At 35.4% G+C, this 18,749-nt stretch overlaps 1 protein-coding gene across 1 annotated transcript in view; it reads right to left on the bottom strand.

The window, feature by feature from the left end:
• The window catches only part of LOC145673309 (vesicle-fusing ATPase 1-like), a 154,656-nt gene that overhangs the window by 38,916 nt on the left and 96,991 nt on the right, over positions 1-18,749 (bottom strand). The window contains exons 5-6 of the mRNA XM_081742901.1: positions 12,388-12,526; positions 1,006-1,148 (exon numbers count right to left, since the gene is read on the bottom strand). Of these exons, the coding sequence (XP_081599027.1) occupies positions 1,006-1,148; positions 12,388-12,526 (282 nt within the window). The remainder of the gene's footprint in view (positions 1-1,005; positions 1,149-12,387; positions 12,527-18,749) is intronic.

Below are 18,749 nucleotides of genomic sequence, written 5' to 3'. Positions count from 1 at the left end.
CTTTGATACAGATATTTCTTTAAATACACTAGTCTTTATAAAAAATTGCAACACCCGTGACTATAATTTGATTCTGAAGATGAAGGAATACTATTTCATGACATTCGTTTCCAAACTATTCCTGAGATTGTTCAGGTAATACAACGCTGAATTCGAACTATGAACAGACACGACCTACTACAGATACTCTATAACTGTTTGGTACGGGTACTCGACCCTGTATCGGGCGCTATTCTGTTACTGATGGAATGTTGTGGTGACAGTCCCTCAAGCAGGTCAGTATTTGCAAGTGCTCATTACTCATTACACCATCTTCCCGACTCACGCCTAGGTTAGTTACAGTTACGAAATCCTGCCGAACTTTGGCCTCTATATAGTGCTATATATTAATATTTCTGACAAATGGTCATTTGAGGAACTTATTCCACTTCGGTTGAATAATTGCTCCCGTAGAAGCGTATAGATTGATCGGACTTGTTCACGGGTGCATGTCCGAATGAATCTGGAGAAGTGAATCAGGCGTTTGAGTCAGTACTTATTGCATTATCTAGTGGATATAATTACTACTACAAGTGTGGGCTTTCTTTGAACAGGGAACAATCATTACACTTATAGATGGCAAGAGAGGCCATGTTCTCAGTGTACGACGCCCATACAACTATACCTCTAGACTTCTACATTGATAGCAATTGATTCTATACAATGCTAATGACTACATCGAAGGCCAATAGAAGTTTCAAAGACGTATTTCTTCTGCATCAGTTGTAACTACATTGTTTTTACTATTAAAGTTCCAACCCTCACAACATCGTGTTTTATGATATACTACTAGTCAAATACAAATTGTACACAGAATTAAATAATGAATGGCGTACAAATACACTTAAGTACTGCATAAACATTACCTAATAACTATTTCTACTTTTTTTTTTTTTTTTTTTTTTTTTTTTTTTAACTTCACGATTTTATCAAAAATATGAGAAAAAGAAGAAAAATAGTGCCTACCCAACTGTTCAACAAGTTCTGGTGGGAAAACTCGTGAGGCAAATGCTCGTCTAAAAATAGCATTGAATTCCTTGTCCAAACCTCCTATTCCCATTTTCTGAAAATCCCAATCGGGATTAATGATAGATTGGCGAGGCTGGTAACTTTACAAAGAAAGAAAATAAATAATTAAATTAATTTTATCCTTATTATTTCAAACAATATTACTATTTTAATTTCACAAAATATTTCATACTATAAATTCTCGATTGTTTTACAAAAGCAATAAATCATAATCTCTTGTATATTTCGAGCATCTAGCTATGGTCATCATCAGGTCAAAGGCCAAAAGGTTTTTCGTCTGCTGAAAACAAAAAAGTTGGTGCGGATGAAATGCCGCTACATGTGTATAATTTCTAAAGGAAAAAAGAAAGAAAGAAAGGAAAAGAAAACTGCAACATTAGGATAATCAAAATAGTGACCGTTTGTAACCACACGCTTTTCCCATCGCTCAGCCAATGACTGGATTCCAAAGCGAAAGAAGTCTGAAGTCTGCAATACGAAGGAGTCCTCAACTGCAGGTTGCACCTTCCGATCATCAGTGAAAGTTTTCCCTCCCAAAATGTGATCGAGATACCGGAACAGGTTGTAGTCAGTGGCATTGATATCGGAGTGGGAAAGGATTTCACATTTTAACGCATGGAAAGCCTGCATCAGGTCTGCGCTACATATGGACGAGTAGTGTCATACAACATGACGAGATAAGTATTTGGTCTAGGAATTAATTCGTGCGGTTGGTACGCACACATTGAAGCTGTAGTACAAACACAAAATACATAAATACCTTAAGAAAAATATTGTCCATCGCTAGCCACCACTTTCGCCCATCTGTCAGGCAATGTACGGATTCCGTGGCGAAAGAAGTCCTCATCCTTGGAAGCGATCCAGTCAGAGACCCATGTTTCGATATCTTCTGAAGAAGTAAACCGCTGTCCAATCAAATTGTTGTTCATGCAATCGAACAAGTAGTAGTCCGAAGGAGCAACGTCTGGTGAATACGGCGGGTGGGGTAAAACTTCCCATCCGACATTTTCTAAATAGGTTTTGACCGGTTTTGCGACATGTGGGCGAGCGTTATCATGTTGAACAATAAGTTTATCATGTCTGTTCTCCCATTCTGGTCGTGTTCTGGCCAGAGCTTGCTTCAAACGCATTAATTGTCGTCGATAACGTTCTCCATTCATAGTTTCACCCGGTTGCAGCAGCTCATAGTACACCACACCTTTCATATCCCACCATATGCACAGCATAATCTTTGCACAGTGAATATCTCGTTTTGGTTGTGATGAAAATGGTTCACCTGGTTTCACCCAGGCCTTTCTTCCTTTAGGGTTCTCGTAATGGATCCACTTCTCATCACCCGTAATAATTCGATGCAGAAACCCCTTTCTGCTCTGTCGTTGAAGCAGCAATTCGCAAATGGTTTTTCGTCTTTCAACGTTTCTGTCTTTCAATTCATGTGGAACCCAATGTGACATCTTTTGAATCATTCCCATGGCTTTCAAGCGTTTGGAGACTGTTGTTTGATCAACGCCTAATGCTGCTGCAAGTTGTTCCTGCGTTTGACACGAATCCTGCTCGAGCAATGCTGTCAATTCTTCGTCTTGAAATTTTTTTGGCTGTCCAGCTCGCTCTTGGTCTGCCAAGCCGAAATCACCACTTCTAAACCGTGCAAACCACTTCTGACACGTTCGCTCAGCTAGAGCATGGTCACCATAACTTCCACCAAAATACGATGACTTTCAGTCGCACTTTTCTGCATGTTAAAGTAATGCAGCAGGACACCCCGCAAAAACACTTTATCAGGCACAAATTGCGCCATGTTCACTTAACTACAAACTGGTGTTGTTGACGCTTTAATCCACTGCCCTATACTACGAACGATACGCGATGACAGGGGTTTGCAACACATGTGTGGCTACACGGAACTGTGGGACGCTCCGTTCGTTGCGCCATCTCTTGTCCACCCGCACGAATTAATTCCTAGACCAAATATGTTGACCATTCTTGGATGCTTGCAGATAGGTCTGCGGTGCATTTCATGGAGTTCAGCACTGTACGTTCTACAATGGTAGTTTTACCTCGTCTCAGAAAGACACGATGGATTATTCCCATCATAGACCATCATACCAGCAACAACACCTTCTGTGAGGAGAAAGATGGTATAGGAAACCGTCCTGGACGTTGATCACGAATCAATCATTGCTCTGACCTTTTACGATTGTCATAACACATCCACTTTCATCTGAAGTGACAACCTCATGCAGAAAAGCTTCCCGGTTACTTCTTACACTCAGAGAACTCTGCACACCTTCAGACGGCAATTCTTTTTGGCTAGTGTCAACTCATGTTGTACTGATAAATCCAACTTTTTTACCTTATCGATTGCACGACGTGGTATGGTGTATGAGTAACTCGTCTGCAATGGCAAGAACACTTTTCTGACAGTCCGTTTCCACGGTGCTTTTAAGAGGGTTATCTAAACATAATGTTGGTCCGCGTCCATAGGGCTCATATTGCAATGCTGTCACCGGAACGAAAATTGACAAATCAACAGTGAAAGGTGTGTTCATTTGGCATTCCGGACCCAAATACATTGTTTATGTTTTTTTGCTGCTTGCTAAGAAGTACAGAAAACTCAGTTGGAATTGTGTTCTCAATTACCTAATTTCATACGATCCTATTGAACAACGCACAGCTTCCTCATTGTCAGGGTACCCCAACCTGTTTGCTGGACGTATATAGAGTTTGTGACGTTAGACGCCTGTCGTATTGCTAAGGTCAGTTTCCACCAGACGTCAAAGCAGACATTTTACTTGCACGAAACTAATGCAGTAAACTCTGTGGTCTATTTGTTCTGAAAGAAAATAACGTTATTTGATGTAAGCATCCACGACATGCCACACTAGTAGTGCCATTACTAAATAACCAGTTTTAATTGTCAATAACACTTTTGTGTTCTTGTCATGTTTCTTAGTGCATTTTTATCTTTTTCAAATAACTTTTTTTGATAACTTTGTGTTGATAATGAACACAGCCAAGTGTTTGAAATATACTGACTGAATGTGATTTCTTGTCCTTGATACAATAGAAACAACACTAACACAGATACAATCTGGCACATTTTATTAAGATTAACGAACACTCACCTATTATGTGTCCTGGAAATCCTAAAAAAAAAAATAGTTATATTCTTCGTATGATTTAAGCAACCAATTCCGTTGCCTTCGCCAGCTAGACTTGGCTTCACAGTTATTTTTTTAACGTTTTATTCAACTTAGTCCTTTCACCACACAAAACATTGCCGAAGTGAGTGAAATATTTTAAATTGTATGAAACGCGTGCAAAGAGTAATATCGTAATTAACTAAAAACTGGCTACTTACAAATGAATCCTCCCTTGAAAAATTTAAAGAAAAATGAAATGAAAGTTTTGAGTTTTACGTCCCACGGTTATGCCGGTTAGGCTAAAGGAGACGGTGATGATGAGAGATGAATGAAATGTTGGAATGAAGAAAGTGGGAGGAAACGGGAGAACCCCCAAAAAACCCACGCACACGGTGTTTGTCCACCACAAATTTCACTTGGCGGGAGCAGGGTTTGAACCCGAGACCCCAAGCACCAGAGGTGAACGCACTACCAATGAGCCACTGCGGCCCAAAATTTAAAGATTTTGACGTTTCGGAACTCTCAGCTGGTTCCTTCCTCAGTGGGAAGGTAAAAAGGATTAAAACGGAAAGGAGATAAAGGAGTAAAACCAGGAATACATACCATTATATAAAAGTAACGTACAAAAATGATCCTGAGATGAACAGAGCAGAGGATCTTTTTTGTACGTTACTTTTATATAGTGGTATGTATTCCTGGTTTTACTCCTTTATCTCCTTTCCGTTTTAATCCTTTTTACCTTCCCACTGAGGAAGGAACCAGCTGAGAGTTCCGAAACGTCAAAATCTTTAAATTTTTCAAGGGAGGATTCATTGGCAAGTAGCCAATTTTTTGTTAATTTTGAATATCCCCCCATGCGCCCATGCAATTATAGTAATATCGTAGTTTACTTTTATATTGGTATTGTTAAACTGTGAGTTAGTGTCTTTGGCAATCACTAAACTTGTAATAATATTGCTGAGTTTGGTATTTTGTATAGTAAAAGGGCTATGTAAGAATATTTGTGAAGCCGAAACTTTTCATTACTATCTAGCTGTCGAAGGTGCACGGGTGGTTGCTGAAGCCACTCCAGAAATTTAAAAACCCTTTTAGAATTCCCTGGAAAAATTCAGAGACGGCTCTGTGATGTAGTTACAAAGTCACGTTCCTTCCCAATAATACAAAAAATAATACAGTAATAAATTAAAAAAATATTATTAACATTTTCTCCTGTATAGGAATGAGAAGTGATCGAACAAATATTTTAGTTATTTTAATATGAAGTCTGGAACCCTCATTAATGTCCATGACAGATTTGGCAACATAGAGCAAGTAATAATGCTTAATGTTACCCTCTGTTCATGTGTTCTGATTTAGGTCTTTCTCGTATCAGCCTGTTTCAGAGAACATTCCTTTAAACGCCTCCCCTTACTACAAGATAATCACATTTTTAATGTGACGAAAAAAAAAATCCTTTCTACCTGCCCCCTTGCAGACGGCGAGCGAAAAGAGGCGGCAGGAGAGAGAAGAGAGGATCTAAACAAGGGTGGAGCTCTTCAGCTCTGTGATGGTTTTGTGAGCTCCACACGATGAAGGTAGGAGTAGGAGAAAGTGCCTACTAATCGCGGGAGAAAGAATTGCTCCTATCGTTTTAAGGGCGACATAGGTTCGCAGTAGGTTTCCGACGAAGGGTTGAGTTTTCTTTACGACTTTTATATATAAATTATTATGAAGAGAAACTAAAATACTTTCTTAATGCATTTTAGGATTTCAGAATTCAATAACAAGTGATTTTGTGATTATTATTATTTTTCTTTTTCTTTTTTTTTTTCTTTTTTTTTTTTTTTTTTCATTTAGAGAACGAATAAATATTCTTGAACTATATTTTAAAATGATTTAGCTCTGAAATATTATTGTGAAAGCAAGCATGGGAAGCCACAGACAAATATGTAAGTGTTAAACTTGTAATTTAAATAAAGAATTATATATATATAACAATAAGTAGAGAATATCCAATTCTCAAATCATGTAAGGTATGTTTAAGGCAGAGAACACAGAAATTTCACTAAATTCAGTGCACGCTAGACCTGAGAAATTTCACGCATATTTTAGGGCTTTCTCGTGGATATAATGCTAGCAAACACGTCTTCTGTATGGGATACCAAAATTCAATTCCTGGTAGGAGCACGCCATTCAGATTCGACGGCAAATCGTAGGTACTACTGCTGAAAATAAATGGTCAAATGAATTCTCATTTGCTTTACAAACGACAAAATCGAATAAATACTTGTATTTCAATGCATCTTGAAAATATTGTCGTGTCTCTATTTTACAAATTAATCAATATTATAAATACAAGAGAAATAAGGTTAGAAAACGTTTCATCGTTACTTAGTTTCTTGTATTCGTTTCAAATTGCACTGTTAATAATTATGTAAATTAATGGGTATGTAACCAAATAACTTTTACAGAATCATTGGAGAAATTTATTTTCACGAAATAGTTGAGCAATGTTGGCAACATCAATTATTTTCCACTTTTTGAATGAATAACTTGAAATCTTTGTGCTGTCTAAAGTACTTAAAATTAAGGTAAATAATTCTGAAGGATACATACTTGATACATGATTATGAAATGTCATTGTCGTGTCGAATTCATTATTATTTTTTTCTGTAATGCCTGTACCTCATATTAGACTTTAAAGAATGCCTTCAAGTGAAAAATCAATAGAGGCAGCGAAGACGAGGACTGATTTTGAAGGAAAGAGGTATAAAGTTAGTTTCGCCGCCATTGTCGATGTGACTTCCATCTTGTGAACACTGAAGCCGCCACTGGATACATTATAGGTGTGTGTTAGAAATAAGGCTTACTCTTTTTTTTTTTTTTCTTTTTTATTTAATCTGTAATTGGTTTACCTGCGTTTTAATGTACCAGATGTTTCATACTTATTTATAGAATATTCCTTATAAATGTACAGTCAGCAGCGGTACTGGAATTGTAACTAAACTTTAATAATCCCCGTATTTGCACGCTTATGCGGAATTACGAAGTTGAAAAATGTTTGATTAGCAGAGCATTCTTTCTGCAAGCGTGATATCAGGTAACGAGACTACACCAATCAATATTTCTCTGTAGAACTGCAATATTGTTCAATACTCATTGGCATTAAAGGCAAATAAAAGATGTATTTAGAATTTACCACTCTTGTAGGTTTGCAACCGACAACGTTTCGAATCACAATAGAATTATTTTGCTGTTATTGAGGGAAAAAAGGAAAACGAGAAAATGAACTGGAATCAACCAAAAGGAAAACTGCCACGGATTCTTTCACGTATAAGAAACTTCACAGAAGTAAATTCCCTCAGATCCTTTACCCAGGTTATCGCAATATTCCTCTGAGGCACCGCAATGTTGTTTAGTATTGTCAAAACTGTCTACAGAGCTTCCGAAAACACATCAAGAATTGTGGTAGAGATCTGATCTAGTTGACCCTCCATAAGTAATTTCTCTATATTATTATTGGATTTAAATACAATTTTATTTCACTGATATCATGTTAATAGTCCAGAAGCTGGATGTTTCTTCATTTCTGTCAGTACTACCTATACATGTTTTGTTACAGGAGCACGGAACTTGATAAACCTTACTACTTTGTGAATTGTCCGTTAAATAACTTCTATATTCAGTTAAGTGCTCTCTCATACTTATATAGTTTACATACGCAACTTCGCCGCGTGCGAGCCGGGTTCGATTCTCGGTAAGAACTCATGTAGTTAGTCTATGTCTACGTCATATAAATTGCGTGCTAAGCATCAACTATGCTTCGTTAAGTATTTTTCTAAAGTTTTTACCAGTTTCACGACCTATTTACACCAAAACTACTGAACAACTTTTTGTAATTTATTGTTCACGGTTGAAATATCGGTAAACCAAACAAAATTTCATTTTGGTCTTATTCCTTATTTAAGGGTGCTTCGGACCCTAATCTTCCTATTTCTTAAGTAATTTTATATTTTAGGATAACCATTTTTCTTTCCGATCTCTTTATTTTGCATTTCTCTTTCAGAGCATATCAAAAAAGCCCTCCTGAATAAGTATCTCAAAATGTTCGTCTTTATATTAAAAGGATGCGCTAACTGAAAATACTTGTATATATAACGTAGAATAGAAACAACTATATGTTTTCTTAATTTACTTAACCTTAATTTTTGGGTATATGTTACTAAGGGAGTATTTTTAAGAAACTAAGTTTTACTTTTATAAATACAGATAATTCATCCATGAACTATAAGTTAGCTAGTAAGTCTAACATGAGCTAGTAAATCTCAAAATAAAACTTAAAATATTCCGATTCAAATGATGAACATTATCAGCCAGCAACAGAGATGAACGATTATTCATGAAAGTATATTCTATTTTCAAATTCAAAATGGGTATATTCTATACAATAGACAGATTATTTTCTTTAAATTTCAAAAATCAAGTTTTCTGCCAAATCCAACGAAATATAAAGGAAAACATCCATTGTTACAGTCTATGAAAGCAATTTGTGTTTAAGAATCAAAACACAACATTCTATATTTTGTCTATTTTCCATTAAACATCACACATTACTATATCATTCTACAAACAAGACCAAAACCATACAAATTGACAATGTCTTCAAAAATTACAAATGTTACCGGTACACAATGACTTCCACCTTTTCCCTAGCTTCTGCAGAACTACTACGTATCATTACAGTCAAATGTTTTTAAACTTTTCACAATGTTGCCAGATACAAACTCCACATCCATATTGCATTACCATTAGAATCAACTAAGGAAAAATATAATCTTATCGACATACAAGGACCAAAAAATTAGGCATTAAAAATGGAACAAATCATTACACAATTATACAATATACTTCCAGTAAGACGTTTATTGACCATGGACAATCCTTCATTTCTGTTTCTAGCCAAAAATTTCTTTCATCAGTTTGAATTGGAATTTTTTAAGCATCTTATTTTGAAATTTCCTAGGCATTATAAATTTATGAATAACATTCTCTTTATTTAAAGAACTGAAACCCAACTTAGTATCTTCAAAAATTCCTTGAATACCATCCATCCTAAAATTAAGGTTACAGTAGAAAAACAAGAAAAAATCAGGTTTAGGTTTAGATTTTTTTAGATTTATTAACATACTAGCTGAAATACCCGTTTTCCGCACGGGGAGAATACGGTTTATGCAATATATCATATTTGAAAGTAAAGTAATGAAATAAATAAATAAGGAAGAATAACCCCTTCTGCGTTGTCTCTGTCAATGTAAGTTAAATAAACAAATACTGAAGAGCAGCTCCTTCGGTGTTATCCCTGTCAAATCTCGAGCCAGCTGACGTCTCCCTTCATGGTTAAACTTGGGCTTAAATGTCATCAGGACTATAACCAATCATCTACCGAAAACTATGGATTCGATAGTAATATTGGTGATTTTGCCCCCCCCCCCTCCCCAATGGCTGCTAAAGTTGAACTTAAACGGCGTCGGAGAATCACTATTCATCTCAGCGACCCCGCAAACTACGAATTTGACACTACTATCCGTTGTCTCGAATATTTATGCTCTCCTTTTATACATACATTTTGAACTCCCTCTCCCCCGCCAATCTCCTGAAGACGAAAACCGAAAAGAAAAAGCAGGTATAGAAATGAGTTAAATAAATTAATAAGGAAGAGCAACGCCTTCGACTTTGTTTCTGTCAATGAGTGAAATAAATAAATAACGAAATAATAAATAAACAACGGGTCCCATCGCTTCCCTGGCCTGCACGGTCGCTTGATATTTCGTTCACTTCACAACTTGTGTAGGAAATCACTGACCGGTATCATCATAGTCTTGATTCCCAGCAGACAGTGTTGATGGCTTGTGAATTCCAAAGCAAGCAGTATGGTAAATGATTCCGCAGGAACACTCCAAAACCTGTTCGATTTGATGCCATGACGTATAGAGGCTCTGACTGCATTACGTTTAGATTTCACACCAAACTCATTTAGAGATATTCCACAGTTATGAAACTGTAACAATTTCTATATAATAATGTAACGAATCAATGGTGTAAATTTCGCTTTTTCTTGATATTGCAATTTTCACAAACAGCAGTATATATTGAATATTATATACCGTATTTAAGAGATTCTAAGACGTACTATTTTGTCGATTTTTTTACCTCCAAAATCAAAGTGCATCTTAGATTTAAGTTATGCAAATTTAGGCCAGATTAGATGGAGTTTTGCCAAAAATTGCTAATCGCGTTAATGATAATTCTGTAAAGAATGTGTACTTTGTGTGTACGAACAGAATGCAGAGTGCATTTTACGTGAAATAAAAACCCTTTAAAACTGACGCAAGCAAGAGTTGCACTGTAATTACATTAGGGAAATAAAAGTACCAGCAGATACACATGAATATATCGTACATTCCAGCACTAAGTTCAAAGATTTCTTTATTTTCCACATAACATTATTTGTTTTCCCATGTTTGTTAACCCTTTTTTTTTTATTCTTTAAAATCAATGCAGTGTAGTTTTTTTTCAAGGACGTGTCTTATATTTGAGGGCATCTTAGATTCACGTAAATACGGTTATACTATATATATATATATATATTATATAGGGTGTCTCAAAAGTCCCCTGACAGGCTAACTGTTATTATCAGAGTTACAACAAAGAGAAACCGTCTCCAAATATGATGTTTTCAATCTAAAGTGAAGGATTTTTTTTAAAAAAAAATTGGACGGACCGTTTGGGCTGTACCTCTTTATTGGAATACTCTTTTAATATAAAAGCAAACATCTGGAAAATAACTCTTTCAAAAGTTTTTTTTTTTTTTTTTTTTTTTGTTTTGTTTTGTTTTGCTCTGAACTAGAAATGCAAAATAATAAAGATAAGTTACTTTTTAGATTGCGAAGAAAAATTACTCTACATTACTCTACTCTCATTACTCTACAAAGTTACTCAAAAACTGGTTAGAAGGGGGGTAAGGTTCGCAATCCTTTAAAAAAAAAAAAAAAAACGACATAAATGAAAAGTAGACTGTTTATTAAGTTTTCAATCCGTTAACAATGAACTAAAGATGATGTTCAAAAATTTGGTCTACATTTTGAAAAAAATAATCAGGATTAAATAGCATAAAAGATATATCAAAAAGCGATATCCAAAGTCTAAATAATCACAACATATAAAATACAATAATTTATATGAAATTAACGGATAAAAAAAAAAGAAATGCAATAATAACGTAATATACAGACCATAGTTATGGAGTCGTTTTCTATTTAAATAAAACCAGGGATTAAAACTGGACAGAGGATAATATAGTAACTATGCAAATACAGTAATTTAAACTTCGAATGGAACAGTCCCCGAACATTTTCTTTTGTGTTAATCCAACCAAGGTCGCCCACTAAGGGAAAGCAACTTTGGAAAACCCGTGACAAGATCTCTCTTTTTTAAAAAAATCACTCAATTGTGATTTATTCAAGTTTGGGGTAGGGAGCGCTCACAGAAAATTGTTTTGAATTAGGAATTAGAATTCTGGGCCTTCTGCATTTATGTCCATGTTAGTCCATCACATATGTGGGATCATGTCCCTCGGCGTGCACATTGCCCGGGGAATCGAGAAAGAAGAAAGGAATGGAAAAGAAAGGACTTCGGAGTCCATAAAATCTACAGACGCCCTGATTGAAACGTTATTTGTGTTAATTTTATACCTATAGTATAAAGTGTAAATATAACAATTAAAATTCCTTAATTTTATGAATAGGGGAAGTATATGACAATAGTATTTCCCTTCCTTGTTTCAACGGAGTAGTATAATTGTAAGTGATTATTATTTAGCATGTCATTTAATACTCTGTGGTTCAGTGGTTACACCATGGAACCATCTTTTGGAATGATCCTTCTGTTTCCCATTTCCCGACGGATACATGGTGAAAATAGATTACAGCACTGATCACTGCTGCCATCTACTATACAGAAATGCAGCTAACTCTCACCTAGACCAATAAGAGAAACTACGTACAAAAACAATAGTAAAAATTACAAATAGTATTTCTGTATAAGAATAATTTCTAAGTATTATCTTAATTAGATATAGGACAAAAATTTATTTTTTGGAGTAATATTTTTATGCTTGGTTCCTAAAGGCTTAACTTACCCGCGAGCTGTTCCAACGAGATTCAGCGAAGACATTTCTGCTTTCTCGAACTGCACAACAGTATTGCCTAGACATTGACCTCTGTTAGTCTTCTTTGGTTTTGCGTCTCCTCCGGATTTCAGAGCATTCAAATCGGCAGCTTAAAAGAGAAAAAACCTCATTAAACAGCACTAATTTAAATCGCGAAGAGAAAATATCTTAACATAGGCATTTTAACTACGCCAATCAAACAAACATTATACATTCGCTAATGTTAAAAGTTTGCTATAAAAACAGGATTAAACCTTTATACTACTCAAATTGTAATGCAATTTGAAAAACACGAACTCCATATCACTGATCCCTGTAAACTGCTTCCTAAAAAGTTAAATTTTAGATAAACAGGTCGAAAGGAAAAGAATGACACGATCAGCTGAAAAACTTTTGAAATGCTAGACAACTCCTCAGAATATGAACCAAATTAACATTACTTTATTTCAGACTCTGGTGAGGAACATCATCATAAGGCACAAGCCTTCGATCCTAGTTGCTTTTATCTTGAAATTGAATCTGTGCTTTGATTGATAACATATTTTAACTTTTATTTATGATCAATGGGACCTCTCGAAAGCGGAATACCTTATTAGTATTTTTTTTTTCGTTGTTTTTATTTTCGTTTTAACTTTTTTGGTTGATATTTGTTCATTGATCCATCAAGAAATGTCGTTGGACGTTCGAAAACGATTTATTAAGACTGGTATGGAGCGTTGCACTTCACGGATCAGAGACGTGGACACTGAGAAAAGCTGAAATATCCACGCTGGAAGCATTTGAAATGTGATGGCGCAGAATGCTGCGCATATCATGGACCAAAAGGAAAAGGAATGAAGACGTACTAAAGGAAGCTAATGAAGAACGACAGATCATGAAGATAATAGGAAAAAGAATAAAAGCATGCTTCGCTATCTTATTCGGCACTCCGATTGGATCACCGTGTTGATAGAGTGAAAGGCACAAGGAAAACCAGGAACAGGAAGACCAAAGATAGAATATCTAGATGCAGTTATGAAGAAGAGACCTTATCAAAGTACCCAAGAAAGAGAAAGGTTTTAAAATTTCCATGTTGCCCACCAAGGTGAGAAAGAAGAAGGTCCATCTGGAAAGTAAGGTAATTCTGTATTAGCTATTTCAACTCTTGTTTGATGTTGTAGTCATAGAAGTAAGTTGTGTTCTTGTTTAAACTATAGTAGAAACCAGCACTGTGATCATACATTTCGTGATTATTTTTTTCTATTAGTTCTGTTCTTTTGTTGTCAAATTGTTTTCACCCAAATATTCAGAAATTTAACGTACACTCATGTCCAAAATTATTGTTGCATGTCTATAAATATGTTGTTGTAGGAATATAATTTGATAACGAATTCGCCCGGTATTTCTTATAACGTTAGTATGTGTATAACCGGCAAAGACATGTATGTGGCAAATTTCATGTCAAAAGAGCAGTAAATAAGAACAATAAAACGAAAATAAAACTTTCTTGATCATTTAGCAACATTTTGTTTTACTCATTCTAATTTTCGTATTTTTAATTCTTTTCCTATGAAATTTACCACAAATATACATTTCCCGATTATACACATAGTATGAGTATTAAAAGTACCCTCCAAAATCATTATCAAATTATATTCTTACAAGAAGACAGTTATAGATATGCGACAATCATTTTGGACATGAGTGTACCTATTTCTTCATTACATCAGCTGCAGGTGTTCATACTTTTCTTTCGAATGAGATTTAATTTTACAGGTGTAAAAGCGTTGTTGAGCATAAGGCTGTATAATGAAATTACTTTACATCTAAGTCATTTTCGAATACTGTTCCACAGAATTATCGCTGATTTTGTTAATTTTTCAGTAAGATTTGCCTGTGCCTGTTCTGTTTTCAGTTTCCCATTGTAAAAACTGAAAGTTTATTAAATCATTCGTAATGTTACTTGCAGCCATTTTTGCAATGACACATTAATATTTTAATCTGTAAGTGTAGAAACTAGAAATTCAATTATTCAAGAATCATAGTAGCAATAAAATACTTGTTTTAGAAATAAACATTTCATTGTTGCTAAAACGAATAACGAACAAACACGTGAACTACAGATGAATTCACTATATATTAAATAAGACTTCTTTTTTTTAACATCAAGTTTTCTAGAATCTTACATTTTACTGTATTATTAGAACGATAAAACTGTTCTTCGAATAATTAGGAACGGTAAAAAAATATTAGGTGACACTGAACGAGAAGTGCAGAAAATAAATCAGTTCTTGGGTTATCAGGGTGTCTACTGGAATACCAGAAAGTAAATTCATGACTTTTTCATGACTTTTCATGATCTTTTTGTTCAAATTTTCATGACCATGGCGATAAAAATTTACCATTAGTAATAATAAACCCCTACCATCCGTGGTGCATCGGAACTATGCGGGTTGCTAGTCTTAAATATCACTTATTCTGAATCTTAAAGAAAGAATCTAAAATTCTGCCGCCTTGTGCTCGAGCACAGAATAGCACTTACCTAAATACGGGCCTGCTCTTACCAGTGAATCACTCTATACTGTATTTGAAGTTTTAATTCTGAGTATAATTATCCATGTAGCAGAAATTTGTCTGAAATTAAGCACTCAGAGAACTGCCCAAAGACAGAACAAATTATAAAAGAAATTCGTTTTAAAAACATAGATCATCAAATTTAAAATCTGCAAACTCAAACGAATAATATTATTTGCATAAGTCTAAAGGCCCAAAAATACACAATTTACATTTCTTAGAAGTAAAGAAATAGCAGATCAGAAAGTTGGACAGTAAAAAGTTGTTACTATATTACAGAGACTAGAAGATGAAATGGGGAGCAGCTAGGAAGACAGTAAAGTACCAGTTAGCCAGCACTAACTGGTGGGGGAAATTCTCACAATTACTGACCTGATACAACTGTTTCAGTACATGCAGTATGAGGTATACAAGTATGAAGTATAAAAATATACTCTGAGATTTCAGATTTTCATGACCAGTTGGGTAAATAAAGGACTTTTTCATGGCTTTCATGACCACTAAGCAAAATATATGACTTTTTCATGACTTTCGTGACTTTCATGACCAGTAGACACCCTGGTTATCTAATAGTCACAACTAGAGATGGAAAAAAATAAAGCTTTTATTTTTGGAGGGAGGATGAAGTTATTTTTTCATTAAAGGCTGGGTTTTACTTTTTTGGCTTTTTGTTTTTTCTTATTGAAGTTCCACTTTTGTTTCCTGTAGCACATTCTACAACTAAGAAAGTACGTTTGCAACCTTCAATAGTTATGAAACCTACGCTCAGTTCAGGGCTAGCTGTCTTAATTGATCACAAACAATTCCAAGTTGTGCAATCCACTATATCATAAGAGTCGTTTTAGTTGGCTAATCATCTTGAGTTGTACTGATTGCCTAAATTCAAACTGGTATGCAAGAAATAAGTAGAGTAACATAAAGCATATACGAATTAAATCTGCCATTTTTAAATTTATGTAGTACCTTTATTACGCATTGAACAAGTTTATGTTTTACATGTATTGATAGCACGCACATTAACTTAGAAATTGATATACTTTTCATTGTTTTATGTTGCAGGGTACAGATACAGCAATGAATGAAAGAGATCGCCGTCAACGAGTCGTCGACAAATGGCTCCAAAATCCTTGTCGCCCGTGGAGTTTGATTGCGAAGGACCTAAAAATGCCGCGCAGAACTGTCCAAACCATACTGACACAGTACATTACGACTCAGTCGATCGAGCGACAACCACACACTCGAAATCCTTACGACTTACGTGATCCTCGACTTCACAAAAGGATCGTCTGAGTGCCATAGAGAAGAATCCTAGTGCTTCGGTCAATGATGTTTCCAGGAAGTGCAACACAAGCGTCAGCATAGTGCAGAGATCGAAGCAACGCGAAGGTATGAGGACATACAAAAAACAGAAGGTGCCAAGAGTTTCAGAAAATCAGCGCACCGTCATCACATCACGTGCTCGCAAACTCTATGACTACCTCGGACGCGAAAATCGCCACATCATTACGGACGACGAAACCTACATCAAGGCCGACTTTTCAGCGCTTCATGGCCAACAATTCTATACTGTCTCACCTGGACAGCATCTCCCACGATCCGAAACAACGGTCGCAGTGGGGAAATTCGACGAGAAATATCTTGTGTGGCAGGCGATCTGCGAGTGCGGAGAAAAGAGTTCAGTTTTTGTCACGAAGGGTATGGTGAACGAACAGATCTATGTGCAAGAGTGCTTACAGAAGTGACTGCTGCCACTAACTCGAAAGCACGATGTCCCCACTATATTCTGGACTGATCTCGTCCCAGCCCACTGCGCCAAAGCGACGATAGAGTTCATGAAGAACAACGGGATCGAATTTGTCAAAAAAGACATGAACCCACCTAACGTCACGCAGTGCCGGCCTATCAAGCGTTATTGGGCGCGAGTGAAAGGCGTTTTGAGGAAGACAGGTGAGGCTACGAAAACCATTCAGAAGTTTCAGCGAAAGTGGATTGATGCCAGGACGATCAAGGAAGTGTCTGTCGCAATCCTCATGAAGGCAATTCGCAAGAAGCTGCGCCATGAATACAATCCTGAACTCTATGCATTGTTTTTTTAAGCATACTTTAAGTCAATGTACTTGTTCTCAATAAATGTAAAATAGAAACTTGTACAATGCGTAATAAAGGTACTACGTCAATAATAATAATAATAATAATAATAATAATAATAATAATAATAATAATAATAATAATAATAATAATAATAATAATAATAATAATAATAATAATAATAAAATTACAAAGCCATTTTTGTTTTGGCATAAAAATCCGCTTTCATTTTGATCTCCGTTCGGGAAATACTTTACCCCGAGACTCTGTGGTGTTTATTAGAACCTAACATGAGTTCAGTTTAAAAAATTAAAACCATAAAAGAATATTCTGTGTGTGATAGTTTAACACGATGGTAAAACTTCATTATTCACAGAATTCCTCCTTTCTTTACTGTTATAATGTTTGAAATAAAAAGCTTGCATTTTAAACTTTCTTCCCTTCGAATTTTAACCTCCTCAATACATGTTATATACAGTTATAACGAAGTTAGAGTTTGTTTATTCATAAATTTTAAATGATAAATTTATTCCACGAAATCTAAATTTTCAGAACAATTATTATTAATACAGGGTGGACCAATAGTCGTGAAGGGGTTATAACTGTGAATAACTTTTTTCTCTGTTTATTTATCATTACTTTACATTCCTATTTCACAGACTTAAAGACCAAGGATGAGAGATTGTTTACGCTTATGTTTACACTTGTGTGGAATATAATCTCAGGAAGAGTTCAGAGATACAGGCCCTGTGTAGCATATGGTTAACACGTTCAGCCCGACATCTGACAGTAATGAAGAAGCTATGCTTTTCGAAAATCCCGACGTGAGCCACCGGTGGCGCATACCATTCTTCCTTCAGCGTATTCAAAATATCATATACAATATATATACACTTAACACAGTCCAATAATATAAAAAGGGTGGGTAACACTGTACTACTTTTCTAACTAAAGGCAACTTACAGCTACGAATAAAGATCGTGTACCGTTGGTGGCGCACGTCGGGATGAACGTGTTAATGACACGGATCAACATTTCTGGTTCGAGTACTCGTATTTCCGCACGAATATTGTCCTTGAGATTCTGTATTGTTTGTGATTTGTTCACATACCGGTACACTTTGTCCTTCAGATAGTCCTTCAAGGACAACAATCGTGCAGAAATACGGGCTCGGACCATCTTGTCATGAACCATGTGCTACACATGACCCGTATCTGTGGCGCTCATAAGGGCGGTAACATGCATGAGATTATATTCCACACATAAGTGTAGAGATGCAAGGGCTCGGAAAAAAACGGCTTTTTTGAAAAAAAAAAAACTCGGTTTTTTCTGCTTCGCTTTTTTGCTTGGGAAATTTTCGGCTTTTTTGAAAATTTTGCTTTAAACTGATAAAGCAGACCGTGTTTCGCTTCTCTACAACAAAAAACTCATTTAATTAGTGGTTGATGCAGATAATAATATGAAACCTCGAAAATAAACCATGAATTTCAAAAAGATTTTTTAAAATTCTTAACATTTATATTATGAATTCCAAAAGATTAACCAATACATGTAATAATATTTTAACCTCTTATATACAATAAGTACTTTTAAAAAATTATACACAAATAACTAGCAAAATTGTATGTAGTATTTTTACTTCAAAATATCGCACACCCTCGTTTTGAAGCAAAATGAAGAAAAACATGAGA

The sequence above is a fragment of the Thermobia domestica genome, chromosome 16 (assembly GCF_964235325.1).
Source record: "Thermobia domestica chromosome 16, izTheDome1.hap1.1, whole genome shotgun sequence".
Classification (NCBI taxonomy): domain Eukaryota; kingdom Metazoa; phylum Arthropoda; class Insecta; order Zygentoma; family Lepismatidae; genus Thermobia; species Thermobia domestica.
This window is presented reverse-complemented; position numbering and strand designations above follow the sequence as displayed.